Below are 19,382 nucleotides of genomic sequence, written 5' to 3'. Positions count from 1 at the left end.
TTATTTTTATTTTTATGTTGCAACTTGCAAGTATTATTTTCCCTCTTTTAGATTTGTATTTACAAAATGATTAATCAATACTATATTATAAATCATTTGATAAAAACTCTTAATAACTATTTTTTAAGCATGAAGTACTGTTTATTGATGCATATTACTTAAATTCAAGATTACAAGTAACTTATGTGTATGTACAATTTATTAAAACTTTGTGTTTAAATTCATGTAACTAACTACAAATAAAAATAATCAAATAAAGAAAGAAAATAATAATAAATTATAAATAATTGGGAACGAAATGTCAAAACTATAAGAATGAAAATCATAATCTTAGAACAAAAATCTTAATTCACTCTAAATAATTAAAGAATCTATTTGGACTTAAATATAAATATTTTAAAAGATTTTGAGTTTTTTTTAGAAAATCTTTAAATATCCTCGTGATATCACAAGTAATGCAATACAAGATCCCGCCAAAAGATCTTTAGTCGACCGTCTGAGTCCCACGACCTACATATACTCGCTTTCAAAAACTTGCTGTTTTCAGGTCGCACATACTTTGATTTGCATTTCAATTTCTCAAATCGAACTCATCGTTCTAGTGCTTTTCGTATCGATCAATCAGGGGAGCATACGATAAATTTTCAGGTAAAGAATCGGCTTGGTTATGTCTTAGAGTAATATACTGGAGTTTAATGTGCTTCACAGAAGTTACAAGCTCGTCGTCAGACTTTTCAACCAGATGCAATTGAGAAGAACACTATTACCACTTGTTTCATTAGAATTTGAGAAGTCGAAATCGATCAGGACGGCATGGTTATGAATTTTTCATCCGATTAGAACTCTACATCACCATTTGCTTCTAATATGAACATACGTGAAATCAACCACAACTTTTCTGGAGTTTATACCATTAAAACTTGCCAAATCTGCAATATCACAGTATTCTGCATTTCTTCGTGCAAGTCTCTGTGACTCTCGTGCAGTTTTCCAGAAAAATTCCAAGCTCAGGTTCTTCAATTTATGCTGACGTTTTTTTGTCTAAATAATTGCATTCATATACATCTTTTTTCTATCAAGTCAAGTGCCTTGAACACGGATATAATTTTGATCTCGAATTAGTCCAATAATTTTTGTTGGTTGTAATTTGCAAGTCCAAGACATTTATGTTGTTTCGATTTTCCTCTATTTTGCAGTTAAATAGCAAATCAGCTCATCTATGGATTCATACTCACTTAAGTCTGTCTCAGATCTACCTGATCCCTTCCGTTCAACTTTTAGTTTCAGGTATGCCTTCAATAGTAATGATTTTCTATGTGTGCGGAATTAGTTATGTAGACATGTGTGAGTTGTGACTTTTTTCAGCCTCGGATGTAGTTTACATGCATCACTACTTCAGGTTATCACATAGAGTAGTGAATTGATGCACAATTGCTGATACCTATTAGGTTGATTTTTTGTATCTCAAGTTATGCATTTAGATTCTACCTTTTGTATTTCCAATACTTCATCACTTGAATTGCAGTTTAACTAATATCCCAAGTAGTGAGATAATTTAGTTTGAAGATAGATCTCATGCCAAATCTACTTCCAATAACAGAAAAATAATGATTTGTTCTATATTTTCAAGCTTCGTTATCTATTTTTCATGTCCCCTATGGCACTTTGCTACTTGTTCTTGGTGATAGTCTCTCTTTAGATGTAATAATAGCATCTTTTCGTCTGCGATTTCTTTTAAATACAGGTATTTTAACTCGCTGCAGAGTGAATGTTTTTCTGCTTGTTTCCACTCCGATATGAACATGGTTATTTCAGCACCAACAGGCAGTGGGAAGACGGTGCTTTTTGAGTTATGCATATTGAGGCTTCTGTCAAAGTTCATCTCCCAGGAAGGAAGATTTATTCATATGAAGGGAACTCTAAAAACAGTAGGCTACATCTGCTTTTATTTTATTTTTTTGGGTAAAAGATCAAGTTTTGCTTTGTCTGCTTTGGGAAATGAATTATGTCCGCAATGATCATCAAAAGATTTATCACCCTAGTGCTTGAGAAATTATTGAGATGATGAAGTTTTTAAGTTTTCCAGACCAGTGCTGCATAAATATATAACATATTCATGCCGATTCAAACTCTGTTCTGATTTATATACTGAGCATCTATTGTTTTCACCCTTTACATATGTGGAAACTCTATCCTTCAGTGATTGTTGCTCATAATTTGTTATAAATAGTTTATGGCAGCAAGAGTGAGGATTTTACTTTATTTAGCTTTATCTTCTCGTGTGAAGATATATATATCCCCATCCAAGGCTTTGGTACAAGAGAAGCTCCGGAGTTGGAACCAGAAGCTCGGGTCATGGGGGATAAATTGCTTGGAGCTTACTGGGGATAATGAATCCTACAGTGTAAGGAATATACAAGAGGCAGACATTGTCCTGACTACTCCTGAGGTCGTATATAGATTTACTTGCACAGTTTCTTTTTCCATTGTTTACGTAATACTTATATAATGTTCATCTGCAGAAGTTCGATGCAGTGACTAGGTTTGGCATCAAAGATGGTGGCCTAAGCTTTTTTAGTGATATATCGCTAGTACTTATTGATGAAGTTCATCTGTTAAATGATCCTCGTGGAGCAGCTCTAGAGGCAATAGTTAGTAGAATCAAAATGATTAGTTGCAGTCCTCAAATGGGAAAAAGTCCATTGGCCCATGTGCGTTTCCTAGCTGTTTCTGCAACAATCCCCAATATTGATGACCTTGGTAAAGTTATCTATTTGTTCTATTGTGACTCTAAATTAGTGACACTTTGTCGTAATCTTTTGGTAATTGAGGCCACCAGATAATCATTGACCATGTCTGGCTCTTGCAGCTGAATGGCTTATGGTTCCTATCCAAGGAATTAAAAGGTATTATCTGATAGCATGCAATGGATGGGTGTCAATCTCTGCTAACGAAATGACTCTTTACCATTTGTATAGGTTTGGTGAGGAAATGAGGCCTGTAAAGTTGACTACCAAAGTTTTCGGTAATCCCAATCACCATTGTTCTTTTTGATTGTTTTCTTAAGTGCCTTAAATTCATAATGCATGTAGTTCTTGCTGTGTTTTTGTTTGGCATTTGCTTAACGTTGAAGTTTTTTCTTGCAGGCTATGCTCCAGCCAAAAATGACTTTCTGTTTGAGAAGGTAAGGTGCATCGTGCTATTGTATTTAATGGTTTCCTATAAAGGTTTTAATATTCAATCTTTCCCTTAAAAATCACTTCTATCTTTCCTACTATAAATAATGTTGATACTGACAAATTTCCTGGCTCTTTTCATTATCTTTCTTCTATAATTAAGCGGCTTCAAAATTACATATTTGGTGAGCATAGACCTCTATGAATCTTATGTCCATAACTTCTTTTGGTGAGAAGACCTCTATAATGAACACAATGAAATTTCTCAATTCCTAAAAACTGACATGCAGATCTCCTTATGCAATATTCTAGTGGAAAGTCTGCACTAGTGTTTTGCTCTACTAGAAAGGGGGCACAAGAAGCAGCACAACGGCTGTCCCAGACAGTAATGACCCATGGTTATTCAAACCCCTTCATCAAAAGCAGGGATCAGCAGGAAAGGTTGAAGGAAGCTTCACTTTCATGTGGTGACAAACAGATGCAATCTTACATCCTTTATGGTGGCAAGTGTTCATATTTCTACAAGTGGTGAAATAATAAGTTCTTTGAAAGGAAAATAATAATTGCAAGTGAATACACATCCTTTTTGGTGGCAAGTTTTCATATTCCTACAAGTAGTAAAATAATAAGTTTCTTGAAAGGCAAATAATAATTGCAAGTAATACAAAGGGACTGCATAATGATAAAGTTGACAATGTTCATTCTAACTTATCTTTCCTTGATCTTTCTCATTGCTCAGTTGGTTATCACAATGGTGGACTTTCCCCAAAGGATCGTAATCTGATTGAAGGCCTCTTTCTCAATGGTGATCTTCAAGTTCTATGCACCACAAACACCCTTGCCCATGGAATTAACCTCCCAGCACATATGGTTATAATCAAATCAACACAGCACTTGTAAGTCCAGATCTACTTTTCTTAAGATTTTTAGGCTAAGTTCCAGTCACCTGACTGTTTTCATACTTGTTATCTTTCCTTTTCTTCAGCAACAAGGAGAAAGGGATTTACATGGAATATGATAGATCAATGATATTGCAGGTTTGACACTTATCTGTGCACTTGTTTTTGGTATAATTGTGGAAGTGTGCATCAGAATAACTTTGCTATCAGGACGTAAACATTTCTACATATGGTAGGTAATTAGGATACATCTGTTCATTATTACATTATTTTCTTGTAGCATCTATCTTCACATCATTGGAGTTAACAATCTACTGGTACCTTTCCCTATGAGAGCATAATCTGCTGTTTTTGGTTGTGCAGATGTGTGGGAGGGCAGGCCGCCCACCATTTGATGATACTGGAATGGTCATAATCATGACAAGAAGAGAAACTGTACCCTCCTTTCTCTCTCTCTCTCTATATATATATATATATAATTATATATACTCTTTCTACACCCATACACACATAGGGGAAGTTCAAATGAAAACCACATATATTTGAGAACTTGACAACCCACTATTTCATGTATTATTCATGATGAATAACCCTGAATAACGATAAATATTATTCATCAAGATATTGTGCATTTTCATAACTCATGATATCATGCATTTTATTATGTATTTTCATAACTCATGATATCATGCATTTTATCATGTTTTTCATTATAAGTATTTTTCATAATGAACATCTATCATGACATTCATCATCATCATGAATACAAATGAATAGTTGGTTCCCAGGTTCTCAAACTATTTACCATTCTCATTTTAACCTCCCCCTATATATATAGACATAAAGAAGGGTGCATATTTAGAGAGAAAACTACTAGATGGATGTGTATTTGTAGAATCTGAGTATCAAACAATGATCATTATCAAATGGTGATCTACTCCACTTATTCTGATAAACATGTTCTATAAACATGATCTTAGGTTCATTTGTATGAGAACCTACTAGGTGGATGCGAATTGGTTGAATCTCAGTAAGTCTCATGATCTTTTAACTCATTTTCAAGCGTATTACAGTCTCTGAAAATTATATGGCTTGATGCATGCTAGCCAACAAGATGTTGATATGGTCCATTTTCTGTTCAGATTACTTTCTTGTGTTACTGAGCATCTAGCTGCAGAGGTAGTTCAGTTGACTGTCCCAGATATAACAAGGGCAATAGAATGGATGAAATGCTCATATTTGTATGTGAGAATGAAAAAGGTTGTTTATGTAATGTACCAATAAACTATTGACTTATTTCTTGTTAATTATATATTGCTGAACTTTTCCCTTTGATGTTAGAACCCTCAAAATTATGCTGTAAAGAAAGGATTATCTAATACCCATGTAGAGAAGCATATACAAGGTACTTTAATACGAAAATCAGCTTACTTTTTCTGCATCTCAGTTTCTGATTCATTTCATGTACTGCAGAGGTCTGTGTTCAGAAAGTTAACGAGTTAGCACACTACCAAATGATCTGGACCGACGAAGATGGTTTTCTTTTGAAGCCTCTTGGTATTTAATCTATAAGATCATTATAATCATACAATTTCCATGTGCACATATATATATATATGTGTGTGTGTGTGTATATATATATATATATATTCAGATATTTCTCTGCTTGAACAAATATCCACATTTTTGTACACAGAACCTGGAAGGTTGATGACAAAGTATTATTTGAAATTTGACACCATGAAACACATCATGAAAGCTCCTTCAAGTTGCAGCATAGAAGATGCACTTCATATTGTTTGCCGAGCAGAGGAAATTTCATGTATGTTTTTGTTTATAAGTTTGTATCTAATGAAAATATGAGAATATGTGGAACCCCATATTACTCTCTAAAAGAGCCTTGAGGAGAGAAAGGAGGTTCCAACATAATGGTCCAAGTCTAGCCGATGTGGGACTCTAACATGCCTCCTCCAACAGGGGCTAGAAGGCACAAACAGAGTGTCTGAGCCCCTAGAGTGGTAGACCTTGACTCTAATACCATGTGAGAGTATGTGCCAAATTGCTCTCCAAAAGAACCCTTGAGGAGAGTTGGGAGGTTCCAACATATATAGATGAGAAATAGTCCAAGTCTAGCCTATGTCGGACTCTTAAAATAATATCATGAAACTGACTTAATTACTGGAAATTCGAATGAAGGGATACAACTGAGGCGGAACGAGAAGAAGCTCCTAAATGACATAAATACCGATAAAGATGGTAGGCTTCGTTTTCACATCCTTGGAGATAAAGGGAAGAAGAAAAGGCGCATACAAACCAGAGAAGAGAAGTTGTTTATTTTGGCAAATGATTGCTTGACTGGAGATCCTTTAGCCCATGATTTGTCTCTTACCCAGGTCAGGATCCCACTTTTTTACAGTTATAAAGTTTCTATGGGGAAAGTTAAAATGAGAACCATAAATATTTTGAGAACTGTGAGAACCCATATATACATTGATGCATATGCGCTATAAGAATTTCAATGAATATATGCACCAATGCATGTACTTGCATATATAATGTGTGTGTGTATATATACGCCGATGAATATATCATTGAGATAATACATATTTTGATAGTGTATATGCATCAATGCATATATACATACGTATATATATGTATATATGCATATACCGGTTCTCAAAAGATTTATGGTTCTCATTTGAATCTGTCTAAGTTCTTGCTGTCATGTCTTTATCTAACATTTAGCCATCTACAGGACATGAACTCTGTTTGTTCAAATGGGTGTCGAATTGCGAAATGCATGAAAGAGTATTTTATATATAAAATGAATTATAAAGGAGCTTTGAATTCAATCCTTCTAGCGAAATCTTTACATCAAAAGCTCTGGGAAGACAGTCCGTATCTGCTGAAACAATTGCCTGGCATCGGTATGGTGACTGCAAAGGTATTCGTTCTAAAATTCTCAAAATCCTTACACCAAAATTAAATTCTTTTGCTGTGTGTAATTAAGATGATACTCTCATAACCCACCTAACTATTGTTTATGTCCAGGCCTTACAATCTATGGGAGTGAAGTCATTTGAGACCCTTTCTGAAGCAGACCCAAGAAAAATAGAGATGGTTACTGGTCGAAAGTTCCCATTTGGTAACCATATCAAGGAATCATTGCTTTCACTTCCACCAAAAGTTGATATGAAGGTTGAGGAGATTTCATGTCCAAATTATGGGAAGTCCAAGCTGGTTATGACATTAACGAGACTGTCACAATCGCCACAAGCAACTAAACGACATTATGCGGATATGGTATGCAGTCAGGAATATGTTTTTACAATACAATGCTTGTTAAATAGTACCTTTAGTGTGCGTTTGGTGTGCGAGCAGGACTGGCGAGTGTATGGTAGGGGGTGAAAGAATTATGAAAGATTTTAATTTGACATGGGGTAGTTTAGTAATTTACCTATATTGTCTCATCTCCCTATTTTTTGTTCCACCTTATTATGGTGAGACAAAAATGCAGTTTTTTGCCTTGCTCAGTCTTGTTATGTCCCCGTCTAATTGTCGCTCTAAACGTGGAACAACTAGTTTTGGTTGTATTTAATAGAACTTCCATTTTCTTCACAGGTTGTTGCCACAGAGGAAGATAACATGATAGTTTTCCATGAGAAAATAAGGTAATATCGGCTTATTTGCTTCAAAGGATCAAGTGGAAGCTGAACCACAGTTGCTATATGATGATGTATAATTGCAATAGGCACTTGACGTTATTCTACAACTTGTTACTGCAGAGTGGAAGAATTTACAAGGTATGGACATGTTTCTTCTGTGAAGTACAGTGTCGAGTCCCAGTGCTGAAATGGTCAGCATGGGTGACTCGATCAGCACCACCTAATTTTCCATTTTTCCTAAAGGCTGTCTGACCGATGGTGATGACCGAGCACCAATCCAGTCAATATTATTATTTCACTTACAGGGTCAACACAAGATGATAAAGGTATTTTATATGTAAGCAGTTACTACAAAACACTTGGTAAACAGCCACCATTTCAGGGACCATGTACCTAGATCAAACCTCTTAGATCCCACTCTTTCCCGATTAGCGCTTAACCAATTTGTTGGTAAATGGCCCCAAACTAAGCATAGCGAAAGATCTGCAAGAAGTACGTGCAAGAATCTATGTTTTAAGTATTTTCTGGGCCACTTTTAACTTTATTTGTCAAATTTTTTTATTTTTTCATCTTTTTACAGTTTATGAATATGTTTGTTGGTTATCTGACTGCAGCCCTTATAGTGCAACAATATTAGTTACAAGCCCTCTACAAGGAAAGCTAACTGTTAAGGCAGATCTAATTTTCGAAGAATTCAGTGAAGTTCCATGTTCTGATTCATCTTCTTTAATTCCTTCTTTGAAGTATAATATATATAATAGATATATGGACATAACCAAATGAGAACCACAAAAGGTTGAGAACCGTGAGAACCACGGATCATCATGTGTTTGTTTCACATTGTAAAACAATGCATGTATATGTACAATATTCTTTCACAATGGGAAATAAAAAATCCTTAAAGTAGACACTAAAAATAATGACATTGTGAAACGAACCATGTATTTTCCCATGCATTTCAATAATTCACAATGTGAAACGACGGATGAAAACTGGTTTTCACGGTTGTTAACCTTTTCGTTGTTCTCATTTGATTTGCCGCATGTATATATGGGTGGAGGTTCAAATGAGAATACCACCACTTCTTAAAAGAATGAGAATGCCCATATCACATGTGATCCTCACACACACTCCTGCTCTTTGGTGAGGTTGGAACCCTTCACCTTTAGGAAGGTTGGGTTACCGGATACTGCTAGGCCAAAAGGCCCTATGAATTCACACTCATTTTGGTGGTTGAAGTTCATGCAGTTGGTATTGACATACACGAGAAGGTTATACTCATGAAGGATATCAACTCCCATATCTATCATGATCATGGAATGAAGAAACTCTCCTTGCCTCAGCCAAGCAATGTGTACATAGTTGATCCTGACAATGATCATCTACCTCAATCCCCAACTCGCAAGCCTCAGAAGTCGTTAAAATCCAAAACTGAAGAAGCTTCCATGTATGCTCTTAACCCTCAACAACCACCATTGTTGTCTGTAACTTGTATAACTTATTAGTATTATGTTTTTTTGATTAATTTTGTCTTCGATTTGGAGATCAGGCCCAGTTTCAAACTATTGGATGAAGATTCAGATGAAGGTAAAGTTTAAGACTTTACAATACTCTCCATACCGACTTTTGAGGCTTTCATGCTTTTCTTGATATGGATCATTTTTCAAGTTTAGCATCATCTTAAATCTCTATGTACAGTTGTTATTTAAGGCTATCTTTGGCAAACTAGTGATAAGTTGGCTGCTGGCGGCTGTTGGCAGATAAACTAACCGATAAACTAGCCATGTTCGGTAAAAAACTGGTTAATAATCTAGCCAATAAACTAGTCATGTTCCGTAATAAAGCTAGTTGGTAGGCTAAATCACACACCAAAGGGTCATTGGCGGCTCGGTATCAGCCTTACAGGTAGATCACACACCAAAGGGTCATTGGCTAGTGGTACCCGGGTCACCATGGAGCCCAGTCAGGAGGTCAAGAATTGAAATCTCCTCACCTTTGCTGAGGAGGAATGTGCAAGAATATTTGCTATATATAAATATTATTATATACTTCCAAAAAAGTTAGATGACAATATAAAATGATTTATATTAAATATAAGAAAGTGGAAAATTATGAGGGTCATAATTGGAAAAAATAGAACCCCTTAAGCTTATTGAAATACAACTTGAAGTAATGTTTCAAGAAGCTAGCTTATTGGCTAATCAAACGAAACTTTTTCAATAAGCTCAAACTAGCTTATTGTTGTCAAACATTGCCTAAGTTCACTGTGCTTATCTAACTTGTCAAAAAAAAACCTAAGAAAATTGTATCATTTTTTGTCCGAGTAAGAATGCTATACATCTTGAAACGTGCAGGTGAGCGTGTTGTCGAGAACAATGATGATGATTGCAAAATCATTACCGAGATAACCGTTTTTGATCACATACGTGAAAAGGCCAAGAGCTTACCTTTCTTGGCAGCCACACCAAGTACTGAACATCCGCCATCCCTGGAGACGTTAAGCCTGATCCGAAAGCGTACCCACAACCGACAGCTTGTACTCAACGAACTTCTAGAAAGTTCCAATAATTCAAGCGAAGAATCAAGCGAGCCAGATGGAGGAACCAGCACTCGATCCAACATGCTAACTGGAGACACAATATTCGAGCATATAAGAAAGAAATCCAAATGCTTCCCTCGAGTCGATGAAATCAAGAGCTTAACTACCAAATCATCCATTCCTGACTTTGACTTTGACTTTGACTTATCTGCAGGTGCAGAGTCAAATGATCAAGTTCACAAAGGAACTTTAACTATTTTAGATTTAGAAGCTGTGAAACCTAAAGGCAAAGCAAATAATGAAGAAAAGTCTCCAGGTTTAGCAAAGAGGCAAAGCTGTTCATTGGCAACAGCAGGTGAAACAGATCCATTTCTCGGTTTCAAGAGTGTGTTTTCGTTTCTTTAACTGCTTTTACGCTATAAACCTTAGACTAACAAATTGCATTCTTGCATGATTCCTTTTTGCATGCTTGAACTTCAGTTTCACATGAAGGATTAAGTGGGTGTTTGAGAGTGCTTATAAAAACAACTTATTGACTTATTAAGCATTTTTGAGTGTTTGGAGAAATAATTTATACCGGTGCCAAACCGGTAATAAGCAGTTTTTTTTTGAAGAAGTTAAACTCTTCTGACTTATAATAAGTTAATAAGTGTTTTTTTTTTAAAACATAAGTTGTTTCAAATAAGCAATCATACTCATTGCATCAACGATATCTGTTGCTACTTAAGCTCCGGTTCACACGTCAACTATGTTTTCCAGCTTTATTTTCTGTGTTAGATAGGAGTTTATGGAGTCGCAAAACTAGGGTAGTGGATAGTGAGCAAATACTGGCGGTTAGAGCATCCATAATGATGCTTATTTGAAAGTTGTTTGGAAGCTTATTGCCACATAAGCTCAATTAGAAAGCTCCCGGCTAAAAAAAGTAGTTTTTTTGCTTTGTGGATGTACAAGTGTGGTATTAGAATGTGGGTCCCTTTTTTTCTTATAAAAAAGCTCCAAACAGATGCTCTTATGGAAGCAGAGGAAGGGGCGGATAGGTAGTGGTGGGTTGAGGATGGATTTACTAGGATGGTTGGAAGAAGTCTATAACCTTTTTGTATTCTTTTACTGTTCATACATGCTTTAGTATCAAATTTGTTACCTTTCATTTGATAAAATCATGCTTTTTACACACATACACACACATTGCACGAGGGGATTTCAAATAAGAACCATAAATATTGTAAGTAGTAACCTAGGGGCAGTTTATTAAGAGCTTATCCGAGAAAGCGTTTACCAAGTCGCGTTATCTTAATCGGATGGATATAGCAAGAACCAAAAATCTTACCCGGTAAGTGAGAACGACAGTTCTTACCACAGTTAGCACTCACAGGGTAAATTGTTGCAAACGACTAAAATCGTCTCCTGTAAGTAAGTGATATTGTTGAATTTTGTCGATAAGTACTTACCCTGATAACAGTTTGGTAAATGGCATCTTAGTTTAGTTTGGAGTTGTGGTTGTGTATTGCATTTGTTCAATTTCTGGTATGATAGTTGTTTGTGTAGATGCTCCCTCCTTTATGTAAGTGTACAAATATGCAAGTAATTTTCAATCAAAACAAATCTTTATTTTTAGTACAATCAAATCGTAAAATGGATTTCATCAAGATTGATGTTTCTTATTCATCATTTTTGTATCTTTGGTGAAAAAACTGATCTTCTTGATGGGTTATCCTCGAGCTAAAAGATGTCTACTTTAGCTTTGATTTTGCTATTTTATTGAGAATTTATATTATTAGATACTCTAAGGGGGCGTATAGTTTGAAGAAATGATTTTGAAGGATTTGAATTTCGTGAAAAGATTTGGAATCTTTGATGTGTTGTGTTTGATGGATTTGGAATGGAATGAAATTTCATCTTTTATAAATAATTTATAAAAACAAACTATAAATAATTATAAAAATAATTAAGTTGCCTTTTTATTAATGAATTATTAAAAAATAAATGTTTTTAACATATTTTAAAACATTATTATATTCAAATCTAACGAAATCCTGTGAAATCCCAACCACCTCCGAGGGATTTCAAAATTCTATGTTTGAGGGTAGAATCTTAGGATTTCAAATTTAGACAATCTTGCATGCCGAACAACGAATTGAAATAGATTTGAAATCCAAATCCCCCAATACCATTTTATTCTTGCAAAATAAACATACCCGAGTCTCTTGACTGGGACAACAGAAGATGGAGCAGACTCCATGCATATTAAAAAAAATCCAAGGGTTTGGTTTTATAGCCCCAATCAATTACACTTGAATGTATGTTAATAGAGTGCAGAATATGAGGTTAAATCTTTGAAGATCTATGTTTCATAAGAGAAATAAAAAAAACCTCACAATTTTTACTCATCTATGTTTGAATAATGTATTAGCAATTACATTATTTTTTTACTGTAAAACTATCACATTTTTGTTAGGACACATGGAGTAGCACATGATGAAGACACAAAATATTAAAAAAAAACAATGATGCTATGCTATCATCCACTGACATATGTAAATATGTTTATGCAGCTGGTTTTAGTTATGTGTTTATTTTTCAAAACAACTTAGATCTTGAAATGGGCTAAATATGAGTAAGGCCCAGGCCTAATCAATGTTTTGTGATAAATTCGCACAAAAATCTTCAAACCTGTATATAAATTATAAATGTCTAAAAAATTACACTTTTTGTATGTATTAAACTCTTCAAATTTTCATAATAACTAATGACAGAACGGTCATTTTGGATTACGCTTTGTAAAAAAATGTTTGCATTTATTTTAATGGAAAATCATTGTCTTTTTCCTTTTGAAATTCTATTTACGAAATGTCTAGTTTTACCAGCGTAACAATCTTGTAATTAAAAGTTAAAAACATCATTTTCAACTTGAAAAAAAGTTACAATATTTTAAATTTCAAATACTAAAATAAGTGACCAAACTTAACTCGTTCGCAAATTTTCATGGGCAACGATCCAATTTATTTTATGTCTTTTTAATAAAATTAAAGTTTCTTTAATATATAATATTTTAGTTTTTTGGTAAATCCATACTAATTTTTTTAAAATGTATTTGTTTAGTAATTTAATAGTAAAATATTTGTACTTGAAAGGGAAATTGAAATTACGGGAGGCATGATGAAGGTCAAGTGGAAAGCAATAATGCATGGCCAAGAATAAGATGAGAAAGGTCAAGTTGGGAGAAAGATTCAAAAGCATTTCACTTTTCACATTTCTCAAAGAAAAACACATCCTACAAATAATGTTTTTATTTGACAAATAATAGTAATAATTATTTAGAATTTTTCTTTCTTATTTATTATCATGGTCCAACAGATTTTTCTATTTTGTTTTTTGTAATACCAAGTTTTAAATGTTTGTAATAATCAAACATACTTGTTAAATTATATTTTTTCCCTAATTTAATTTTATACAATAACTTTTAATAATAATAAGATAAAAAACAAGTAAACTGAAATTAAATAATTTAATCACTAAAAGGATAAGTGAAATTTTAACAAATTCTTTAAAATAAAGAATTTTAAGAATTCTTATTGAAAAGGAAGAATAAAATATAAAATTCTCATTTTCCTAAGTTTCTCGGTTTTAAGGAAGGTTTAGAGTAAAAATGCTCAAAATTTTCATTTTAAAGAATTTATAGGGTATTTTATAAATAAATAAAAAGATGAAAAGTAATATGATTTGAAAAGAGATGTAATAATTATGAAAAATAAATAAAATAAAATAGGATGATAAAGTTTAGTTGAAATGAGTTTGACTGCACACGTAAAAGAGAAGAGAGATTATGTGTACATTCAAGCACAATGATGATCATAATGACTCATGATTACCATTTTACCCACCCCTAATCATTATTACCTCAAATCCCAACTCTTTCTTCATAATATCAATATGTAGCCCCCACAACCCCCCTTCAAATAAATACCATCCATTCCATTAATTATTCTCCTTTTATAAACCAAATTATAAAAAATTATAGATTTAACCGTGAGTGATTGTTATGTGTAAACTACATCAATCTTTTATAATAAAACGGAGTAAATATGATGATAGTTTTTGTAACATCATGAAAATGACATATCATCGTCTTCATAAAACCATGCAATTATAGCCCCGGATACCATTATCCTAACATCGTCATAGAATTCTCAACATACACAAACACTATGTAAAATCTTAACCATCCCATATTGAAACAAAATGTTAAAACCATTATACAGTACATAATCCAGATGACAATTATCATATATATATGTCAGTAAGGCTAATAGTCTAGAGTTTACCCTTTAAGTTATCTATCAACAACATTCTACTTATGAGATGTATATTAATAGTCAGCTAAAAGATTTGGTGTCATGCAACACCAAGTTAAATATCAACTATATATAAAAAAATGAAGTCTTGCCTAGATCTTGTGAAGAATGTTTTTGAACGTCTCTTTTGATTCCCCTCTCTTGCTTTTTCTCTTCTATGACATTCTCTCAATTTCGTTCTTTACTTTCAAAGATTGAAACATAATGATAATATTTTGTTCATTAGATTTCCGTAAATCACTATCACCTCTCCTCTCTAACTCTTTGGGATTTAATTATCCAAACAGTTTCCAGCTATTTTCAGTTTAGGGCTTTTTTTTTCCTTCTTGTATCTTGGGTTTTCAATACTCCATCTCTATACAACACAACTATAATAAGAAAATCTAGTTTGTAAGTATGGATTCCACCTTGCACAAATACCATAACTTATATATAAAAACCAAATAATTCACATCCAAAAACTCCAAACATTGAGCACCAATTCTTCAAAATTGGAAGAAAGGTTTTGAAATGAATGTCAGCGTCTTATAAAACACATAAATAAAAAATGGTCTCTTCAAACAAGTATATACTTTTTGTTATTACAACAATTATTGATAGCTATTGATTTTTCATGCACCATATTTGTCTTTTTTAGCAAAGTTAACATTACCGTTATTTATTTTTGCAAATGACGTATACGTTAATACACTTTTAGATGTCAAATCAATTTCTTGTAAAATTATATATCAAATCAAATATTGTTTTTTTTATGCAAATAAAATCACATTACCATAACCCAAAGAACATCCGTTGTTTTTTATTAGAATTAGAATTACTACAATCAATGAAGCAACAAGTATATGATGCAAATCGGAAGGTGGTTGGGTTGGGTTGGCTCAAATTCAATCATTTGATTAATATTGTAATATTAAAAAAAGAAAAATAAATCTATTGCGTGCTCGAGTAGAGTAATTAAACTCCATGATTTTTCATGTATAATATTTATTGTTCTGCCTTTCTTACTCATTTCAATGGATGATGGTGGGTCGGGTTGGGTTGGGTGTGGAAATGCATCATTGGGATTGCTCACTATCTTTTCTAGTTTCATTTGGATTCATAATTTTCTAATTTATTATCAAGACATATTAGCTTACATGTATATAATCATGGGTGTTTGTGTATACCTCCACTAATTACAAGAGTTTTTGGAGAACAGTTAGGAAAATCTTCAATCAACTCAAAAGAGTAATTCCTAAATGGTTCAAGTCTTACTGTCAGTTGAGTTAATCTCACAAGTTCCTGTTACTTTAAAGAAAATTAGTTGTTAGCTAATAAACCAACTATTAGCTGCTAAACTTGTACTCGGAGACATAAGTAGAAAAAAACTTGCAACTTGTAGAAAAACTATTTGAAGGAACTTTCAAAAAGAAAAAGAAAACTAGTTTATGCCTTATCAAACAATTTTTATGTCTATACCTTGAGTTTTCCCAAATCTTAGTTAAGATCATATATACACAAAAAGAAAACAATATATATATATATAATTGATGGAAAACACATACACGAAATAAAATATATATTTAAAATGAGATGGGATAATCCTACTCCACTATATACATACATATATATATATATATACAATTGATTTCACACCAAACCAATCTTGGCTTAAGTGGCAAACTGGGTAGGAATACCTTTGAAGTAAGCATTGACTTTTGTGTATCGTTATTTTATCTTCCTATTTTCATTTTCTTTTTACATCAAAGAGTTTTTTTCTTCCAAAATCTTCTAGCTACTTGATTTAGGGATATAATCTCAACGTTATAAATTCAAGAGTAAACTACAAATTTGGTCCATATGGTTTGTTATAAATAATATTTTTCGTTTATATAGTTTTGAAATTTTATAAAAACGATCGGATTCAATTCCTTCTCTAAGGGTCGTTTAAAAATTCTGTTATCAGTTTCCTTTTTAATCAGTCAAAAACCGCACAAATCAAAATAAAGGACAAATTTACATCTCATTTAATGGTTGTTAGAAGAAGTGTTCACATCCAAACGTTTTTACAAAGAACAAATTTTAAAAGTGAATGAATAAAAAATGTTAATTATGAAAAACCGTAGAAACGAATTTTGTAGTTTCCTCTAATTTCAATAGGATTAAGATAGATTTCTTTTCTTTTCTTTTCTTTTTTTAAAAATGGGAGGAGTATTTGTTTTTCTATGATATATATGTTCACTTCCTCTAACTACTAAAAATAGATTTTTTTTTTCATAATAATAAATTTATAAAGTATTTAGATTAAACTTTTATAAAGTATCAACTATTAATAGAAATCATGGAATTACCATATTTTTGTAGATCAATATTGTTATTTGGCAACATATTATATAAATAAACTTTAACAACGTTTTCCTGAATAATAAACACTGCACCCAAAGGGGTTTGAAGCAATCAACACATGGGATACATTCAATACTTGGCATTTAAAGGGTATTTAGTTTGATGAAATCGTTTAGAGGGATTTGGATTTGGATTTGGATTTGGAATATTTGGTTTTTAGATTCATAATCGAATTGAATTTCATTCTTTATAAGTAATTTGTAAAAACAAACTACAAATAGTTATATAAATTACCTTATTATTAGTTGATTATTGGAAAACAAACATTTTTAATATATTATAAAACATTATTATTTTCGGAATCTCTTGAAATCCCAACCATCCCTATGAGATTTCAAAATCCTATGTTTGAGGGATTTTAAATCCAAACAATCATGCAAACCAAATACGGGATTGGAACGAACTTGAATTGAAAATCTTTTTTCATTCCTGCAAACTAAATGAAACCTATGAGATTTTTCACAGAGTTCACCGATTCAAGTCCTGTAATGCCAATGAGGATTTTCCTGAACGTTCTTCATGGTTTAGCTGCACACAAACTGCCCCATACACCATAGTTAACAAAAAAAAATCTTTATAGCATTCCATTTTTGGATGATTATCACATAGCATGCATGATATTACATTAAATATTTGTTATATGTATGTCAATCTTACAGAGCAGATAAAATTTTCATGTATAAACTATAATTATGAACAAAATTTAAAAGAATATATATATATATATATATATATATATATATATAATGTTGGTTTAATCCAATGATTGATTGTGTGGTCAACAACTCGTGGGTCTTCCTCACTTGACATTTGGTCGTAGTTGTGGGTCTCCTCGGTTTATTGTCTTTTGGAAGATGTTACTTCATAAATCACCTTTTATCTACTTTAACTATATAATTATCTTTTAAAGATTTAGGATTATATACTTTTAGTTTTTTCTAACGTTTAAGTCTCTTATCTACAACATCTTAAATCACATCATGTGTAGTGTACATATGTTTATATACTGCTTTTTTAATAACTACACTCATCTATATAAAATCCCTTTTTTACAGTAAAAATACGTAACAACCAACAAAATTATACTTCTTTTGATATCTCATTAAATTATGATAATCTTAAAAACTAGTATAATTTCTTATGATTTTTTCCATCTAAAACTAGGATTTATAATATTGATTAGCATATATTTGTTTCACAATGTGAACTTTTTTAACGTGTTTGTGAAACAAAAGTCACACGTAAAAGAATTTCACATTATGAACATAATACATATGAAGCAAACATATTATAAAACTAATATATGTTTATCAATACATTAAATGTTAGCCTTAGATGAGAACAGATCATGTGAAACAATACATTTTTAAGATAAAAATTATCATAATTATCACAATATATGGAATTCTGAGATCATTAAGTCCATAATATTTATAACATGAATTATAATGATTTTCCCAATTTAGAAGATATAATATTGATATTGGGAAATTAATAGAAATAATCATTTTTAGGCCTTGGATTTATCTCTTACCTATTTCTCTCCTGAAATTTTAGAAATATCACTATGTCCACAAGTAGCACATTCTCAATTTGCGGAGGGGACAAAATGTAAATAAAATAAAAAAAAAGATTTATGAAATAGGTCCGCAAGTGATATTTCCGCTACTTGCCGACGTGCTGGGACTAATTTACAAATTTGGGCCCTGTATTTACGGAGCTGGTTCATAAACTTTTTTCTTACATTTTGACCCCTCCATAAGTTGAGGAGTTGTCACTTGCAAAGGTAGTGATATTTTTTGAAATATTGAGATAAAAATAACAAACAGATGAATCCAAAGTCTAAAAATAATTATTATAATTAACTTCCTAATGATATTTTAGAAGTCATTGGATTGAATGATATATTCATCTGTTGATATCCATTGGATGTTGAATTTTGCATCGGTCAACCAATCCGATCCAATGGATGATTGGTATATGTTCCATTCCATCCATTGTGTATTTTTGTTGGATGTCCAATTTATTGAATTAAATATCCATTGGATAATCTTATTGAATATCCATTTGATCGGATTGGATTCATCCAACATCTAATAGATGATCGGATCAGACTGGGTCCATTCAATGTATTAATTTAATCCAGCTTTCTAACAATGAAACAAATTGATTAATCACTTCTGATATGTGTTAAAACCAACACAAGTGAGACTAAAAATTAAAAAACCAACACAAAGCAAATTCAAATTTAAGTAAATTGAGATCAAATAATTGGATGAATAACTGGATGGTAATCAGATGGTTGATCGGTTCAGTTCAGTCGATTTTGAACTGTCATCTGAAAACCGATCGATCCAAATTGATAT

General features: G+C 32.4%; 1 protein-coding gene across 1 annotated transcript; it reads left to right on the top strand.

The window, feature by feature from the left end:
* The first annotated feature begins 1,219 nt into the window (after positions 1–1,219).
* LOC112526033 (DExH-box ATP-dependent RNA helicase DExH17) lies at positions 1,220–10,684 on the top strand. Its single transcript, XM_025136406.1, has 26 exons — positions 1,220–1,287; positions 1,745–1,928; positions 2,288–2,449; positions 2,523–2,760; positions 2,870–2,906; positions 2,979–3,025; positions 3,147–3,184; positions 3,340–3,361; positions 3,467–3,679; positions 3,916–4,072; positions 4,162–4,213; positions 4,439–4,510; positions 5,056–5,105; positions 5,218–5,335; positions 5,417–5,480; positions 5,549–5,632; positions 5,772–5,897; positions 6,272–6,468; positions 6,831–7,019; positions 7,127–7,378; positions 7,697–7,746; positions 7,861–7,878; positions 8,355–8,437; positions 8,989–9,187; positions 9,290–9,327; positions 10,095–10,684. The coding sequence occupies exons 1-26, from the start codon at positions 1,220–1,222 to the stop codon at positions 10,682–10,684; spliced, it is 3,348 nt and encodes a 1,115-aa protein (XP_024992174.1).
* The last annotated feature ends 8,698 nt before the right edge of the window (positions 10,685–19,382 follow it).

The sequence above is a fragment of the Cynara cardunculus genome (genome assembly GCF_001531365.2).
Source record: "Cynara cardunculus var. scolymus isolate 2C chromosome LG 13, CcrdV1, whole genome shotgun sequence".
Lineage (NCBI taxonomy): Eukaryota > Viridiplantae > Streptophyta > Magnoliopsida > Asterales > Asteraceae > Cynara > Cynara cardunculus.
Note: the sequence above shows the minus strand (reverse complement) of the source record. Positions and strands in the feature narration are given on the sequence as shown.